At 44.1% G+C, this 17,968-nt stretch overlaps 1 protein-coding gene across 5 annotated transcripts in view; it reads left to right on the forward strand.

Moving 5' to 3' along the window:
* Positions 1–17,968, forward strand: part of TRPM7 (transient receptor potential cation channel subfamily M member 7) — a 122,802-nt gene that overhangs the window by 40,552 nt on the left and 64,282 nt on the right. For all 5 annotated transcript variants that reach the window (XM_073304021.1, XM_073304025.1, XM_073304023.1 and 2 more), the window contains exons 3-8: positions 3,999–4,037; positions 9,084–9,282; positions 11,250–11,463; positions 12,000–12,124; positions 13,920–14,091; positions 17,754–17,928. In XM_073304021.1, coding sequence (XP_073160122.1) covers positions 3,999–4,037; positions 9,084–9,282; positions 11,250–11,463; positions 12,000–12,124; positions 13,920–14,091; positions 17,754–17,928 — 924 coding nt within the window. The remainder of the gene's footprint in view (positions 1–3,998; positions 4,038–9,083; positions 9,283–11,249; positions 11,464–11,999; positions 12,125–13,919; positions 14,092–17,753; positions 17,929–17,968) is intronic.

Raw genomic sequence — 17,968 nt, forward strand, 5'->3', positions numbered from 1 at the left:
CTCTACCTGAGGGGACAGAGCTTGCCCCTAGCCTACCTCTTCAGAACACCCTAAAGCCCTGCCCCTTCATGCCAAGTGTGCCGCAATAGCAAGCGAGAGGGACAGAGTTTCTCTCGCACGCACGCACGCATGCTTGCCCATCCCCATCTCATTTATATTTCTACCAGCTGCTCTGGGTGCCTGAACCGACCTGCCTGTGCTGTCAAAGAGGGGTACATGACCGCTCTTGTGCCTTTCCTTTGCTTCTGCAGGGAAGCAAAGAAATCTGCGGGGGACATTAATTCTGCGAACGCTTAGTGATGCAGAATTCCCCTAGGAATAAGGGGGAGTCGAGCACTCATGTGTTCCGCCTGCAGAGCAATCAGGGACCTCAGGATCTCTGTTTGGTCCTCCGTGAACTTTATTACCCACTCCTGACTCTCTCCTTGCCTCTAGTTTCTCATTTGTCTAAACATTCTGTGCTTGTTATTGGCCTGATCTGATGATTGCAGCAATTCCCGAAACATGTCCTCCTTACTCCTCCTTGCTCACTTCCTTATCTGATGGAGGTGCTCTGCTGGTTTGTAGGAGTTCACCCTCAAGGGCACATCTGCAGAAGCAAAAGAAGCAATATACGTTGTCATTATTGTATGTGCACTCAGTCTTAAATCATAAAAGTTACATACACCTTTTTCTCACTTTCCCTTGTTAAGCACACAGCAAGGCCAGAGCACTAAACATGGTGAGTTTGGCCCAGGGGAAGAAGGTGCAAGACAGGATAAAGGGTCTGGGTGGTTTCAGAAGGTGATCAGTATAAGGGTCCTGGGACATTATTCTGAACACTAGCACCGTTTTCCACAGGTGGGCGGCGAAGGAAGCTGAAATCATACTATTGAGGGTAACTGAAGATGCAAGGGTGCCTCTCCTACATATGTGTCACTTCAGATTGGGACCATATGCTGCTCGCCTGTTTGATGCTTTGATTCCTCCAGAAGTAATTGCTGATTGGCTTGCCAAAATTTCCTACAACGGAGAAAGAAACAAAGCAGTTCTGCCAAGGAACCTTTGGCAAAGGATTGTGGAGTATCTGCAGGAAAGTTTCCTAGAGATCTCTATGGAGGAATCTTAGGAGATCTCGGTGTGTATTAACAAACTTTTCCACAGGGCTCCCATTACGTAGCTGCACAGTGGAATGCGAAGCAGATACAAACAGTAACTAGGGGTAATTTTGATCCCTTCTCTCACATGTACCATGTAACAAAATGAAGGACACACCTACCTCATGTAACCATGCATTATCAAAGAAAAATGAGTACGTACTGGAGCTCCTGTCTCCTACTTCAGGCACACCATTGCCGGACTGCTGCTGGCACTGGCTAGACCCCTCTGCAGTCAGAAAGAGGTCCTGGCTTGCCACACCACCAGATGAGCCTGTTGCCTGTCCCAAATCCTCCTCCAATTCACCCTGCTCATCCACCACTTTGTTCTCGGGGTTGACTCTACTGGGCACTGCCTTCAGTGGTCTTCTCCCCCCCCCCCGAGGCTCTTGGCACTGGAGGTGGGGTCATCACTGAGGATAGCATACAGCTCTTTGTAGAAGCGGCATATTTTTGGTGCTACACCAGAGTGACGTTGGCCTCCTTTGCCTTCTGGTAGCTTGTCTCAGCTCCTTTATCTTAGTAGGGCACTGCATGTCCCTTTCATGCTCCTTCTCATCCATGCCACGAGCAATCTGCTTCTAGGTGTCAAAGTTCCTACAGCTGGATTGGAGCTGCAACTGCACAGCCTCCTCTCCCCACAGATCCAGCAACTCCAATGTACTCCACGTGGGAACCCGTTTGCTGTGGAAAGCTGGCATGGTCAGTTGGGAAGATGTGATGTGAGCTGACCGAGCTGAGCAAACAGGAAGTGAAATTTCAAAAATTTCCGGGGCTTTAAAGGGGGAGGGGTGCATGCCTGTGTACCTGTCTGCAGGGCAGCAGAATAGAAACTGCTTATAGGGGTGGCAGGTTTGTAGAAATGGTGGTGGTGATGCCCAGAAGGCCCAGAGCCCATTTCCCCCCCCCCTCCAACTCCACCCTCCACCTGCCTAAGGCTCTGGGAGGGAGGTCTGGGGTTCAGGGCCTGGGCAGGGGATTGGGGTGCAGGATGCAGGCTCTGGCAGGGAGTGCAGAAGGGGTGAGAGGTTGGGCTCTGGGAGGGAGTTTGGGTGGGGGAGGGGGTCTGGGGTGCAAGCTCCGGGATGGGGCAAGGGGAGGGGGTGCAGGAGGGGGGGGAGGGGTGCAGGCTCTGGGGAGGAGTTTGGGGGCAGGAGGGGGTGTGTGGAAGAGGGTGGGGATGCAGGCTCTGGAATGGAGTTTGGGTGCAGGCTCCGGGCTGGGGGTGCAGGCTCTGGGAGGGAGTTTGAGGGCGGGAGGGGGTGTGTGGGAAGGGGGAGGGGGTGCAGGCTCTGGGAGGGAGTTTGGGGGCAGGCTCTGGGCTGTGGGGGGCAGGCTCTGGGAGGGGGTTGGGGTGGTGCAGTGCTTACCTGGGGCTCCAAGGCAGGGCGGGCCAGGGGCCCTCTGTGTGCTGCTGCCCCCAGGCACTGCCCTCGCAGCTTCCTATTGGCCCCAAGGGCGCTTGGAGCAGGACACAGACCCACCCCGCCCAGGGGCTGCAGGGAGGGGTCGGCAGCCATGTCGAGAGAGCAGGTAGGAAGCCGCTCAGCTCTCTTGCACTGCTGGTGGTGAATGGGGGGCCACGGGCCATTTTAAATTGCATGGGGGGAACGCCCGGGGGCGGAAGCAGGGCCAAGGGAGAGACCTGGCCTCAGACATGGCTGGAGCCGGGCCCCAGGCCAGGAATATTTCTGGTGCCCTGACACCACAGGCCCATAGAACTTGCTGCCCATGACTGCTTAGCAGAGCAGTCATGATGAGTATTGCAGGACACCTCCTAGAGACCACTTAGGGAAACATAAGCAAATGCAGTGTCTACACCAGGGCTGGGCGAACTTTTTGGCCTGAGGGCCACATCTGGGTGGGGAAATTGTATGCAGGGCCATGACTGTAGGGCTGGGGCAGGGGGTTGGGGGCTCGGGGCAGGGGGTTGGGGGTTGGGGGCTCAGGGCAGGGGATTGGAGTTCAGGAGGGGGTGCAGAGTGCGGCAGGGGGCTCAGGGCAGAGGGTTGGAGTGCAGGAGGGGATTCGGGGTATGGGCTTTGGCCCGGCGCCGCTTACTTGGTGCGGTTCCAGGGTGGCAGCGGAGTGCAGTGGGTCTCAGGCAGGCTCTCTGCCTGCCCTGGCCCCGTGCTGCTACCGGAAGTGTCCAGCGTGTCCAGCAGTGGCTCCTGGGGGTGGGGTGGGGCAGGCGGCTTTGCTGTGCTTGCCTGTGGGTACCAGCCCTGAAGCTCCCATTGGCTGTGGTTCCCCATTTCCTGCCAATGGGAGCTGGGGGGGGGGTGCACAGAGCCCTCTGCCCTCCTCCATCCCCCAGGGACGTGGTGCCTGATGGGCTGGATCCGGCCTGCAGGCCATAGTTTGCCCTTCCCTGGTCTACACTGACACTATGTTGCTCTAACTTTGTTGCAAAAAGCTTAATGCGGCTCATCAAGGTGGTTTTATTATGTTGGCGTAGCAGGAGAGTTAAATCAGCAGAGGAATATTGTTGTGTGTACACCTCTACTGTTTTGTTGACGAAACTGTGTAATGTAGACAAGGTGTAAGTTTGTTCACAAATGTTTCAGTGAGCGCAGGTAGAAACTTTTTGAATAGAAGTTGTCCTTTGTAGCTTAAGAAATAGGTATGGAGCATGTAGTTTTTGCGCTAACCATCCCTGCCTTGCCATGCTTTACTATATTAATGTTAATCAGAGAAATACATGAAGAAAAGCTTGGAAAATATATTTTTGGTGAAACGTTAGGTACACGTTTTCCGTATCATTATAGATCTGTTTTTTTGTTCAATAATCTTTGTTCTGTATACATAGTAAGTGTACAAAAAATGTTAATCTCGTGTTTACCTGTGTATTCTTTCTCATAGATGTCTTCCAGGGTGTCAGATTTGTCAACAACTTGTCAGGTAAGCAACTCTTTACTTTTAGTGATAATTATTATGACCTTTGCTTGTTAAATATTTTATTCAGAGACTTACTGTAACTTTTTAAAAAGCATTTTAATAATATTACAAAATGACCAGCCAGCAAAAGACTAGAAATAGAAGATTGTATAAAATATACAGAATTATATGGAAGTTGTATGCACTATGGGTAGGGCCGTACCAAATTCATGGCCGTGAAAAATGCATCACCGACCGTGAAATCTGGTCTCCCCCCATGAAGTCTGGTCTTTTGTGTGCTTTTACCCTATGCTACACAGATTTAACAGGGGGAGACCAGTGTTTCTTAAATTGGGGATCCTGACCCAAAAGGGAGTTGCAGGGGGGTCGCAAGGTTATTTTAGGGGGGCTGCGGTATTGCCACCCTTACTTCTGTGCTGTTGCTTTCAGAGGGGGTGGTCAGAGAGTGGCAGCTGCTGAGTGAGGGCTATACCTTGCCATCCTTACTTCCGCGCTGCTGCTGGCAGTGGCTCTCCAGCTGCCCAGCTCTGAAAGCAGCTCCACCATCAGCAACAGCGCAGAAGTAAGGTAGCAGTATTGCAGACGCTCCTACCTTTCACCACCCCCCAACTCCTTTTTGGGTCAGGACCCTTACAATTACAACTCCGTGAAATTTCAGTTTTAAATACCTGAAATCATGAAATTTATTATTTTTAAAACCCTATGGCCATGAAATTGACCAAAAAGGAGCGTGGTAGGGCCCTAACTATGGGGTAGTTATTGCATAAAATTACATGCAAAAATTACATTAAAAACATTATTAAAGTTGCAAAGTCAAACCCTCATCGGTTAGGGAATACCAGAATTAAAGCCACTGAATGCATATGCATTATGATGCAGTCTTTAATTACATGATCATATTTTTATTTTTTCCCTTTCTCATTCAGTGTACAGAATGGACTGTGCTCACTTTATGAGCATCTTTTTGATATTTTGGTCAATCTTTGTTGCTTAACATGTGGCCTCAACCTTCTTTAATAGAACATATACTATAATAATATATTGGAATTGGAAAAGGTTCAGAAAAGGGCAACAAAAATGATTATGGGTATGAAACTGCTGCCATATAAGTGGAGATTAATAAGACTGGGACTTTTCAGCTTGGAAAAGAGACAACTAAGGGGGGATATGATTAAGGTCTATAAAATTATGACTGGTGTGGAGAAAGTAAATAAGGAAGTGTTATTTACTCCTTCTCATAACACAAGAACTAGGGGTGAAATTAATAGGCAGCAGGTTTAAAACGAACAAAAGGAAGTACTTTTTCACACAACGCACAGTCAACCTGTGGAACTCCTTGCCAGAGGATGTTATGAAGGCCAAGACTATAACAGGGTTCAAAAAAGAACTAGATAAGTTCCTGGAGGATAGGTCCATCAATGGCTATTAGCTAGGATGGACAGGAATGGTGTCCCTAGGCCCTGTTTTTCAGAAGGTGGGAATGGGTGAGGGGATGGATCACTTGATGATCACCTGTTCTGTTCAGTCCCTGTGGGGCACCTGGCATTGGCCATTGTCAGAAGACAGGATACTGGGCTAGATGGACCTTTTGTCTGACCCAGTATGGCCGTTCTTATGTTTTTATGTTACTACATGCTATTCAAACCCTTTTCTGAAAACAGAATTATTAATTTCCTCATGGGCTGTTCTATGGTGCTCATCACTACATTATCTGAGTGCTTCACAAGTGTTAGTTTATTTTTGCAACACCCCTGTGAGGTCAGGTATTGGTATTATTTCATTTTCAGTGCGGAGCTGAGGCACAGAGAATAAGATCAAAAGCTTTCACTAATTCTGGGTGACAAAGTTGAGATGACTAGGACCTGAATTTTTTTCTTTTTTGTTCAGAGTACTTACCATTACATAGCAGTGTACATTGAAAGCACAAATCCCATTGACTTCAGTTGCAGCTGTAAGTGCTCAGCACTTCTGCAGATTAGACCTGAGGGTATCAAATCAGGCACCCAGAAAATGAGGAACACACCATTAGTGGCCACCTGTCAAGGTTCCTTCCCCACTCTGAACGCTAGGGTACTGATATGGGGACCTGCATGAAAAACCTCCTAAGCTTCTCTTTACCAGCTTAGGTCAAAACTTCCCCAAGGTACAGAATATTCCACCCTTTGTCCTTGGATTGGCTGCTACCACCACCAAACAAATACTGGTTACTGGGGAAGAGCTGTTTGGACACGTCTTTCCCCCCAAAATACTTCCCAAAACCTTGCACCCCACTTTCTGGACAAGGTTTGGTAAAAAGCGTTACCAATTTGCCTAGGTGACTACGGACCCAGACCCTTGGATCTTAAGAACAATGAACAATCCTCCCAACACTTGCACCACCCCCTTTCCAGGGAAATGTTGGATAAAAAGCCTCACCAATTTGCATAGGTGACCACAGACCCAAACCCTTGGATCTGAGAACAATGAAAAAGCATTCAGTTTTCTTACAAGAAGACTTTTAATAGAAATAGAAGTAAATAGTAATAAAGAAATCCCCCCTGTAAAATCAGGATGGTAGATACCTTACAGGGTAATTAGATTCAAAACATAGAGAACCCCTCTAGGCAAAACCTTAAGTTACAAAAAAGATACACAGACAGAAATAGTTATTCTATTCAGCACAATTCTTTTTTCAGCCATTTAAAGAAATCCTAATCTAACACATACCTAGCTAGATTACTTACTAAAAGTTCTAAGACTCCATTCCTGGTCTATCCCCTGCAGAAACCAGCATATAGACAGACACACAGACCCTTTGTTTCTCTCCCTCCTCCCAGCTTTTGAAAGTATCTTGTCTCCTCATTGGTCATTTTGGTCAGGTGCCAGTGAGGTTACCTTTAGCTTCTTAACCCTTTACAGGTGAGAGGATTTTTTTCCTCTGGCCAGGAGGGATTTTAAAGGGGTTTATCCTTCCCTTTATATTTATGACACCACCCATGAAAAATTTTGTTTAAGTGACTTGAATAGCATCACATAAGAACACTGTGGAAGAGGCAGGGATAGAATCCAGTTTGCCAGGGCAGCATTCAGTTGCCTTAACCCTGAGGCCATACTCCTGTCTTCCTGCCATCTCCTGCCTCATTCAGTTTCTTCCACAAATAAGGTAAGGTCCTAAAGGCAACAGTCTCTTTCGTTACACAATGTGGTTCATTCCCAGAGCAGGTCTATCCTGTGCACTGAAAGAGGCAGGGATCATGTGGAAAAAAACAGTATGTGATTACATAATTAAAGACTCTATCATAATGCATGCATACATACAGAGCCGTCCATTGCGTAGGGCGAATCGGGGTGACCGCTCCAGCCCTGCGCTCTGGGGGCCCCCGCAGGCCATTGCGATTTGCCAGCACGGTCGGTCCCAGAAGAAACAAATCCGTCACTTCTGCCCTGGACCCCCCTAGGGATGGTCCGGCACACAAGGCAACCTTTATTTCTGGTGTTTTCTAACTGTTGAATGCTTGACTTTGCAACCTTAACAATGTTCTTTTAACATAGTTTTTTGTGTGTAATTGCCTAGGTTTTGATAAAAGTGAACTAAAAAAACAAATTCCAGGATGTATTTTATTGACACCAACGTTTCATCAACAAGTTTGGAGCCTTTAGATCCACAGCACAGAACTCTGCCATTTGAGTTAACATAGTAACAGAGAGCAGGAAGTGGTTGTCGGTCTCCAGGGACGAGCACTAGAGGAGGATGAGACACACACTTTGCCATTGGGTTTCACAGATTTTTCCTGCAAGCAGAGGAATGCTGAGACTTGGGGGGGTTGGGGTTCCATTTCAGGTATTGGAGGGGAGTGTGCTTTAGTCGGGATAGCCTCTTTTATCCTATCCCTTTCAACCACCTCTCCCAGCTTCCATCCAATATGTTTCGTCTCCCTTTCCAGGCCCCTCATCCAATCTGTCTCCCCACTACCTGTCACACACTTGGTCAAGCCCCACCCTCTTGGACACTCACCAGACTGCTGTGGGGATCTAACCACTGATTCATGTGTGTTTGCTTCCAAGCCTGAACAAAGTCCAAGCACTCTCCCTGGCATGGGGTCATTATTGGAAATGGCTGAGCCATTTTGGCTGAAATTTTCAAAAATATTCAGCCTGAATCATTCAGTTTGGCATGTAAAATTTCAGCCCAAATGATTAATGTGGCAAAGATATAGGCAACTGGAAACAGGGTTTTGTAATGGAGAGTGTTGGGCAACCTTAATAATGCAGCGCTACCAGCCCTACCTATAATACCTAGGAAAAAGTAACTTAAATAATCAAACCTTTCTGAACACTAATAGTCTGCTGGTTACTCTTAATGTGTTTTGGCTTCCAATTCACCTCACTCTTTAGCTTTGAATAAGAGCCATCAGTATTTGACATAATTATGAATCGTGTATACCCTTGCTCTGAGTGTTATGGGAGCTTTTGTCTGTGGAAAGCTAAAGAAAATAGGTGAGAGTTAGTGTGAAGTGCCAAAATCTCTTGCCAGGTTTGATTACATCAGCCTGCCAGTCTTCTGATAGGAGTGACTCATCCAAAGGTTTTCCTATACTTTATCATTCTGCACTACAGATCTTACAGTGGCACAGCTGTACTGCTGCAGCAATGTCACTGTAAGGTCTCTTGTATAGCGGCTCTATGCTGATGGGAGAGGGCTCTCCTTTGGGCATAATTAAACCATCCCAAACAAGCAGTGGTACCTATGTCAGCGGGAGATGTTGTCCCGCTGACATAGTGCTGTCCACAACAGTGCTTCTGTTGATTGAAATGTTTGTTGGTTGGGGGGTACTTTTTTCACGCCCCGATCAACAAAAGTTTTACCGACAAAAGTGCTAGGATAGACATAACCCTAGAAAGGTGTAACTGAGGTTCAGATAGTTCTTTTATAGGCATGAAAATTCTAACTTTTTTCCGCTGCCTCTGCAATAAAAAGATTTGTCCCCTTTAATTACTCCATGCATCCAAGTACAATGAGATTAATGACTACAAATGTAAAAATAAAATGTAATATATAATCCTGTACAGGTGCTGCTGTGGTCGCTTGGTCAGGCAACATGCTTGCTTTACGGCGAGTCTTGCCATGAAATATACAGATGTCAAACTGGGTGAAAATTTTAATAGGGAAATAGAAGAATGGTCAGTGGAAAAACACACAGAACAGAGTTCAACTGATGCTTATGGTGTCATTAACTTTCAAGGTGGCTCTCATTCGTGCAGAGCAAAGGTATGTACAAAATGACTTTTTGTCCTTCCCTTGACCCATTGGCAAAGATGTTTGGATACGCCATTTAAATCTTGAAATGAAAGGTTTGGCAAGCAGATGAAATGCCTATACCTGTGTTGTGAGAGGATAGCCTCCCTACTATCAGTAGGAGTCCTTCTCTTTAGTCCAGTGGTGTCCAAACTTTTCCTGTTGTCCCCTTCAGCCCCCCCTTACCAGTAATGGAATCTGTCTGTGCCCCATCTCCTCTGCTGCACAGTTGGCTCAGCAGAGGTGCTTGGGCTGAATGCAGAACTGGGGGTGGGGAAGGAGCTGTGGTTAGAGGCAGAGCCGGGCTGGGGGGCGGAGTGAAGTTGTGGCTGGGGCCGAAGCTGGGCTGGGGCTGGAGTCGAGCTGCGGCTGAGGCTGAGGCTGGGGCTGGGCTGGAGGCAGAGCGGAGCTGGGTGGCACTCCCTCCCTTCCCCCTGTAGGGGTGGCCCGGTCCCTACTGCATGCATACTCTGGACGTTCTTCCACGCCCCCCTAAGGGGGGCATGCCCCACAGTTTGGGGACTACTGCTCTAGTCAGTAATTTTTAAACCAAAGACAACACATGTGACTTACCAAAAGGCTGGCTAGCTTCATGTAAAGTCTTCGCTGCAAATAAGGAGAGGCTGGTAGGTTTAGAAAAAAACAAACAAACATTGTTATATAGTCTGAGCCTTTTGTGTGTGAAATCTCAGTTATGAAAGTGAGGTCCCTCGTTCATGCCACCCTTCCCAATTGTGTAAATCATAATGAAAGTCTGATTTACTTAGTTGTGCCACTCACTACCACAATAATGTTTTTGTCACACATCCGTTCTAAAGCCAGTATTTAAACGCTTTTCAAACCTGTGCTGTAAAAGTGACCTCTACTTGGAGTTGTGGGTTGGTGAGATACGTGCTTGTTTTTGTTTAACAAACCTTTAAATAAACCTGCTAATGAGGTCTCAAATCTGCTAATTAAGTCTCAAAGTAAACGGAAACTTTAAAAAAGAAAAGTCTGAATGCAACAGACGTTGGTTACTAGAAATACCATGTTTTCTCTGACTATAACCTTTTTGTGAAAGGTATGATTAACTTCTGCTAAATTTCTTCTATTAATGCTTGTGGTGGATTGAAAGTCATGGAGACTGAAGTAGTCCATTTATCCACAGAAACAGCTACATCATGGATAACAGCACTGCAAGTTTCCCTCTCCCTGACTTGCAGTGTACCTCAACCCTGTCTTGGAGGAACCACTTCTAGGAGTGGAAAAAATAGTTGTCTCCATGTTCTTTCGTTATTTGGCACCTCTGCTGAGATTGCCAACTAATTAGTACCAATTGTGGTGATGGTGGTATTAGTGTGGACCCCTGCCCGCTGGGAACTGATCTGAGTAAGGTTTCACTTCTGCCCATTTGCTCCCTCTTCCCTGTATGGCCTATGTTAGGGATGTAGCATAATTCTTAACTCCATTACCCCGACATCCTCTCTGGAAGATGTGGGAGTAATGCGGGGGATGGGGAGAATGGTTGTATGTTTTTTCACAATTGGAATATCTTTTTACATGGGATATACATACAGAAAATACATTCAGCCTCAGCAATTGAACTGGTCATATTTTGGCAATATTTTAGATTTTCATTAATATACTCAAATTTAGAAATGTTCATGAAATTGTCTCACAAAAGTTTGTAGAACGCAGTGTTATTGTGTTGGGCCTACGTGTAACCTACCTACAGCCTTCGTCAGTCCTTCAAAATCTTATAGCCATTGTCTACTTGAATTTTTGGAGAACCTGCAAATACTTGTTCCAGGTCTTATAATCCATTGTTCATAAAGTATGACAGACGCATATTTTTCTGTAGCTCAGGATTCAATAGTATTTGTTCTCATGAATCTTCCTAATCAATTTAATGGTTTATTATAGGAACCTACTAACGCTCACAACTTATTTTTTTGTCTTAGTATGTACGATTGTCATATGACACTAAACCTGAAGCCATTCTACAACTTATTCTTAAAGAATGGCAAATGGAGCTGCCCAGACTTGTTATCTCTGTACATGGGGGGATGCAGAAATTTGAACTTCATCCACGCATCAAACAGTTGCTTGGCAAAGGTCTTATTAAAGCTGCAGTAACAACAGGTGCCTGGATTATAACTGGAGGAGTGAACACAGGTAAATAAATAAAGTATAAATTTTATATAATATAAACCTTCAAATAACAGTACAGACTCATGTGCACAGTTTAACCACATTCTAGTTCTTTAAATAAAGGTAAGCAGATTCCAGAATGACTGTCTAGTCGGAGGAACACAATATTTATATCTCTAAAATACTGTCTAAAATTTGACTGACTTTACAGTTAAACAAATTAAAGTGTTTGAATTTTATTTTGAGCATATGAACTTAAATCTTGTGGTATTATGTAACAATATAGAACATGTAAATTGTGTGAAAAGTGTATGTTGCTTCAAAATATGCAGTACTGTAGTGCGACTTGTCTTCTGCCCTGACAAGACTGACTGGCATATATGTTGTAAAGTTACTAGAAATTCTCAGTACTCTGTTACTGTTAATATATGTTTTGTGCACAGAAGGTCTTTCTTTATGCTGTCAACTAAATGAGTTCTCTAATCTTCACAGTAATTGGTGAGGTTAATGCTAATAGGATGTAGTTTCAATATACAGAATGTTTTCTTGTGTATGAACAGGTGTTGCAAAACATGTTGGTGATGCCCTGAGAGAACATGCTTCCAGATCATCTCGAAAGATTTGCACTATTGGGATAGCCCCATGGGGGGTGATTGAAAACAGAAATGACCTTGTTGGAAGAGACGTAAGAATGAGCTTATCAAGTTGAAATAACTTTTAACTGCATGATCTTTTGTATATGTGTTTTAATAATCTGCTCAGGTTTGCTGTCCCTCTGCCTTTTGTGATACAGAGGTACTTCTACCTTTGCTCTGGGAGATATAGGGACATCTGTTGTGATTTACAGAGGAGTTACTGCTGTAAGAAATTATGAAACGCTAATTCAATAGAGTAGACTGTTGTACACTTGTATGTCCCCAAAGAGCAGGTTAGAGTAGACACAGAATTTCCAGAAAACTTACTCTGTGATCTGAGAACAAGCATAAGAAATTATAGGTCTATGGAAAAGTTTCCAAAAAGTTACAAAACCTGACATTACCGTAGTGGGGAGATCTTCAAAGTAGCAAAGAGATAAAGGAGCACAAGTCCCATAGACAGTAAATGAAATGTGTGTTCCTAAACTCTTTAGAGGGATATTCAAGTGTCTAGGGATTTAGGGTTGGATTCTGCATTCTTTTAATTTAGGGAGCAAAGTGGACTTAAAGCAGTGGGAAATGGCCAGTGGCAATGGCCAGCCCTTTCCACGTGTGGGAACTCTCTACTAGCAGAGGTGGCTCTTCTGTCTCCTGTGCTAGCTGCCCATCTCACACTTCGTGCAGGGGAGCAAGGTGAGAAATACACATAGCAAAGCAGAGCTCCCCTTTGCCTGATCCTCTCCCTGGCATAAACTAGAGCTGCTTCCTTGCAGCTCAACTTGGGCCACAGCCATGCAGCTCAGGATTCAGGGAGGGAGTCACTCCGTGATTAGAGCTCTCTACCCACTCCATTGCCTGAATAGAGTTTTGGCAGGTTGGAGAATGAGTTACGCAGAATGAAAGTTCTTTCTCTCCCTTCATAACTGCATAGTCACCACTGCACTATTGTAACTTTAACTAGAAAGTCAGACGTTATGTAAACTACTTCTTAAAATTGTCCTCTCCATCTTGAGACTCAACTCTGAAAAGGATATTTCAAGTTGTCTGCAGCTATAACACAGAGAGCTTGGTAGATGTCTTCATGGATTCAGGCATATACTTTTTGCTGTCTGTTTTGTTCTTATCTGCAGTCAGGGTTTTAATTTGCTAGAGGCCCCCTCTTTATAGCACTTTAGAGCAGAATTACTGTGTTGTACAGTAACCTGCTTTCCTGCAAAAATGCAGCCTATAGGCAGAGCTGCTGGGTGAAGACGTGTGCTGACAGGTGTCCTTCAAGGTCTGCTCACTTGGCGCCCTAGGCAGTCGCCTAGTCTGCCTAGTGCTTGCACTGGCCCTGCCCGACAGACCCCCTGGAACTCCTACGCCTACCCAACCCCCCCTGTTCCCCGTCCCCTGGCCGCCCCTCCAGAACCTCCACCCCCTTTAACCGCTCCTTGCTCCTTATCCAACCCCTCCTCCCAGCCCCAGCCTGGCCCCCTTACCATGTATGTAATGGTATGTATGGATACCGCATGGCCTGCTGGAGCTCGCAGCCCCACCCCCTTATCATGCCGCTGAAAGCGGCAGGAGCTGCAGAGCTGCCCAGGAGTGGTCCAGAGCGCTGGCAGCGCGGCATGCTGAGGCTCTGCGAGAGCAGGGAAGGCCGGGGAGGGACCTGGGGAGCCATAACAATTTTTAACAACCGGTTCTAAAACTGGTTCAAAATTTAACAACTGGTTCGCACGAACCAGTGCGAACCGGCTCTAGCTCACCACAGCCTTTAACTTTTAACCAGACCAAATAGCCAAAATTGTGGTGATCAGACTGGCACTTGGCAAATCATGCCTGTTGTATGTTGTTTTTTAGGTTGTTGCTCCATATCAAACTCTGTTAAATCCTCTAAGCAAACTAAATGTCCTAAATAATCTCCATTCCCATTTCATATTGGTGGATGATGGAACAGTTGGAAAGTATGGAGCAGAAGTTAACTTGCGAAGAGAACTGGAAAAAACTATCAATTTGCAGCGGATCCATGCAAGTAAGTGATCATAATGTCTTGGCAATGACTAATGTTGCTCTGTTCTATTGAAAAATATTACGCACACACACACACACACACACAAACTATGCTTTAAAAAACCCCCACATTATTAAGGTTGTGAAGTGAAGCTCTCACAAGTTAGGAAATGGCAGAATCCAGGTTGCCTTACTACTGTAATGTCTCTTTCTTGTGTGTTTTTTTTCCTGACAGCTCTGTTTTAAACTAAATCAACATAAAGTAGAACCTCAGTTACGAACACATCAGGAATGGAGGTTGTTCATACCTCTGAAATGTTCATAACTCTGAACAAAACGTTATGGTTGTTCTTTCAAAAGTTTACAACTGAATATTGAATTAATACAGCTTTGAAACTTACTATGCAGAAGAAAAATACTGCTTTCCTTTTTTTTTTTTTTTTAGTAGTTTACGTTTAACACAGTACTGTACTGCATTTGCTTTTTTTCCTCTGCTGTTGCCTGATTGCGTACTTCTGGTTCCAAGTGAGGTGTGTGGTTGACTGGTCAGTTTGTAACTCTGGTGTTCGTAACTCCAAGGTTCTACTGTATTCATATAGTAAACATCCCAGTAGCTAGGTCAACATACAGTATTCATAAATTAAAATATTTCCAGATCTGTAACAAAAAAACCTGCTAATTTTTGGTGTCCAGTTTGAGGCATTTTAGGACCTGATTTTTCAGAATACTTAACATTATACTCTACTTTTATATGTTGAAAGCACAATCCCCACTGACTTCACTTGTAGTTGTGAGTGCCCTGCCTTCTGCAAATCAGACTGCAGCATCTCAAGTCATGCATCTAGAAAATTAGAAACACACCATCACACACAAAGCCCATCCCTGCAAAATTTCAAGTCTCCAAAGCATGGGGACATTAAAGTGTCTTAAAAAAAAGGCTGCTAGAAATGGCTGAACTCTTTTGGCTGAAATACCCTCTTCTCTCTCTCTCCCCCTCCCCCGGCCCCCCAAATCATCATTCTGGGGTGGACACCTGGCATAGAATATTTTAGCCAAAGAGTTGAAGTTAGTCAAAGGTGTAAGAAACGGCCAACAAGGTTGCCCAACAATTCCCTTTATGAGCCCCTAATAGGTGGTGCTGCCAGTTCCATGTATAATGAAACATCTGAGGCTAAGCTTCCCTCTTTCAGTTTTCCTAAAAATTTATCCTACTTCACAGCCATTACTGTGTCTGACAAATTGATCTAACTGAACCAAAGTGGACACAAGATCCCTCTTGAAGGAAACTTAAAGGTGCAAGCAAAACCGATATAACCAGTTTTAAACTGTGTCCACCCAGGAATACGCACCAGTTTAACAAAACTGGTTTTTAAACTGATCTAAGTTAAACTGGTGCAACCTCTGTGTGTAAACAAGCCCTGAATTTAAGACACTTTCAGGAACCCAGTTGCCCATGGAAAATCCATGTCTTGGCTTTTCTGGACATCACTTCAGCTGCTGACTTGAACCCTAGGCACTGCTTATGGATTCTTACTGACCCTGCTGCAGCTAGGAGGCTTCTTTCGTGGCCCACTGGGGCTGGCACTGGCCACCAGCCAGTTCTAGAATTGGCAGTGTAGCATCACTAGATCTAGCCAGGATGTATCACCTAAGGCTTTGGAGTGAGTAGGTCGTACGTCTGGCCCCGCAAGTACTGGTAGCCCTCACTAATCTGATTAGCCATTTTCTCTGAAGCTAATCACTTGTAGTTTCATGATAGGGGATGACTGGGAAATTTGAATTAAGGGTCACTGCTATTTAGGGGAAGGAACCCCAGGCATTTTGTGCTGATCTGCATTCTCCTGTATTAAATTAACATAAAGGTATCTGTCCTTTAAGAATATTTCTCTAGTTAGTGCCTCATATTTAAGGCTAAGATTTAGTCATGGGTATTTTTACTAAAAGTCATGGACAGGTCATGGGCAATAAACAAAAATTCACAGCCCCTGACCTGTCCATGACCTGTACTATAAATACTCCTGACTAAATCTTAGGTGCAGAAGTCATGGAAGTTTCGGAAAGTCATGTCATCTGTGACTTCCGTGAAGACTCGCAGCCTTACTCGTAATCCTTAGTCACATGAAGACTGATCTGCACCTGTCAGCTATATACTTTTTTCCCCTTCCTGTAGAAACTGTGTTTTGTAGCTTTGCAAAAAAAATCAATAAACAAAAATTGATATTGTGTTTCTTTAAAAATATTTTGTCTAGTAGTTGAAGAGAGATCCCCATGTGAGGGCTCATGTTGTTATAAAACACTCCCATTTTCTATATTTATGGTTATAGATCTATCAAAGTAATAAAGTTATGATTCTTGAATTCCATTGAGTTTATATGATTTCTTAGCAATAGGAGTATGTTCTCCACACATATACTCTTATTTGAGACTGTGAGAATGTCTGCTAATCAGCATTTTAATTTTTGTCCATTTCAGTATTTTTCTGATTAAGTAGTTAGCAAAGGTTTATAATGTATTTTATATGACTGATTATAAAATTATTTCAAACTGGAAGCAGTGATCTCCTCAGACTGTGTAACTGAGGACTTCTATTGTTTTTCCGACAGAGGCAATCTGTCCTCATTTGATTTTATGGGGATCTCATCTATATGTGTCCAGCTTTAATGTAATTTTTCTTGGATACAACTCCAGAGTGCCTTACCATAACTTCCAACAGCTGTCTTTTGTTGGATATTCTGATAAAAACTATTTGTGCTATGTAGCCTAGTTCATTTAACAATTTTAGAGTATTGGAATGCAAAAAAAAGTAACTGTTTACTACCTGAATGTTTTTAAAGACTGAAATGTAGCCAACAAATTTGTTGTTGTAGAGGATAATTCCATTCTGTCCCCCTCCTTGCCATCCTGTTTACTAATTTACAAAACTAACAGTTTTTGATATACAGTAGTGTGACAAGTTGGCCACATAAACTAGTTTTGTTGGCAAAAATTCCCTGATTTTATTTCAAGTTGCCTGGTAACTAGAGTAGAATATTTAAAAATGAGAGTCAAGAATCAGAAAGAGAAGTAGCGAGTGTCAGTGACCCGCAAAACACCATTGATAATGAAACCATTACTGATAAGAATGTACTTGAAGGCCCTGAAAATGTTATTCTAGTTTTTGACATCTTTCCCTCTCTGAAGAATTCCAGACAGTTTTCACATCATGCTATATTCCTTTATATATATTTTAAAAGATTAGTAACGTGAATACAGGCACTATTCACGTTACTAATCTTTTAAAAATTAGCTTGTTACAAAGTATGCATTTTTTTCATAGTGACAATGTGCTTTTGTGAGGCAGAAAAGGATTATGGTTCATCTTCTAATCTTATTGTTTTAACAAGTGGTATAAAATACCGTGAAGCAAGACTGGGCGTTAATATGATGTGTTCATGCACTGTGTAAGTTGTTGGCTGTATATTCACATACAAATATCGTAATGATCTCAACTGCTGTAGCAAAGCAATTATATGTGAGATGTAGTAACGTTTTCATGTTACTTGAAGATCTGAAGTAAACTTAGAAAAGCTTGCATCACAGCACATTGGTAAAGCTTGGATCAAAGAACATGATTTTTTTTTTTTTTTTAAAGGAAGTTTAATTTTGACTTCAATACTGATTTGATGTTTTTTTACCTTTTTGTAGGAATTGGACAGGGTGTCCCTGTGGTAGCACTGATATTTGAAGGTGGTCCCAATGTTATCCTCACAGTTTTGGAATACCTTCAAGAAAGTCCTCCAGTGCCAGTAGTAGTATGTGAGGGAACTGGGAGAGCTGCAGACATACTGGCATATGTTCACAAGCAAACAGAAGAGGGAGGGTAAGCCTACATACGATTAATACTTTGACTAATAGTGCTA

This window comes from Lepidochelys kempii, chromosome 10 (genome assembly GCF_965140285.1).
Source record: "Lepidochelys kempii isolate rLepKem1 chromosome 10, rLepKem1.hap1, whole genome shotgun sequence".
Taxonomy (NCBI): Eukaryota; Metazoa; Chordata; order Testudines; family Cheloniidae; genus Lepidochelys; species Lepidochelys kempii.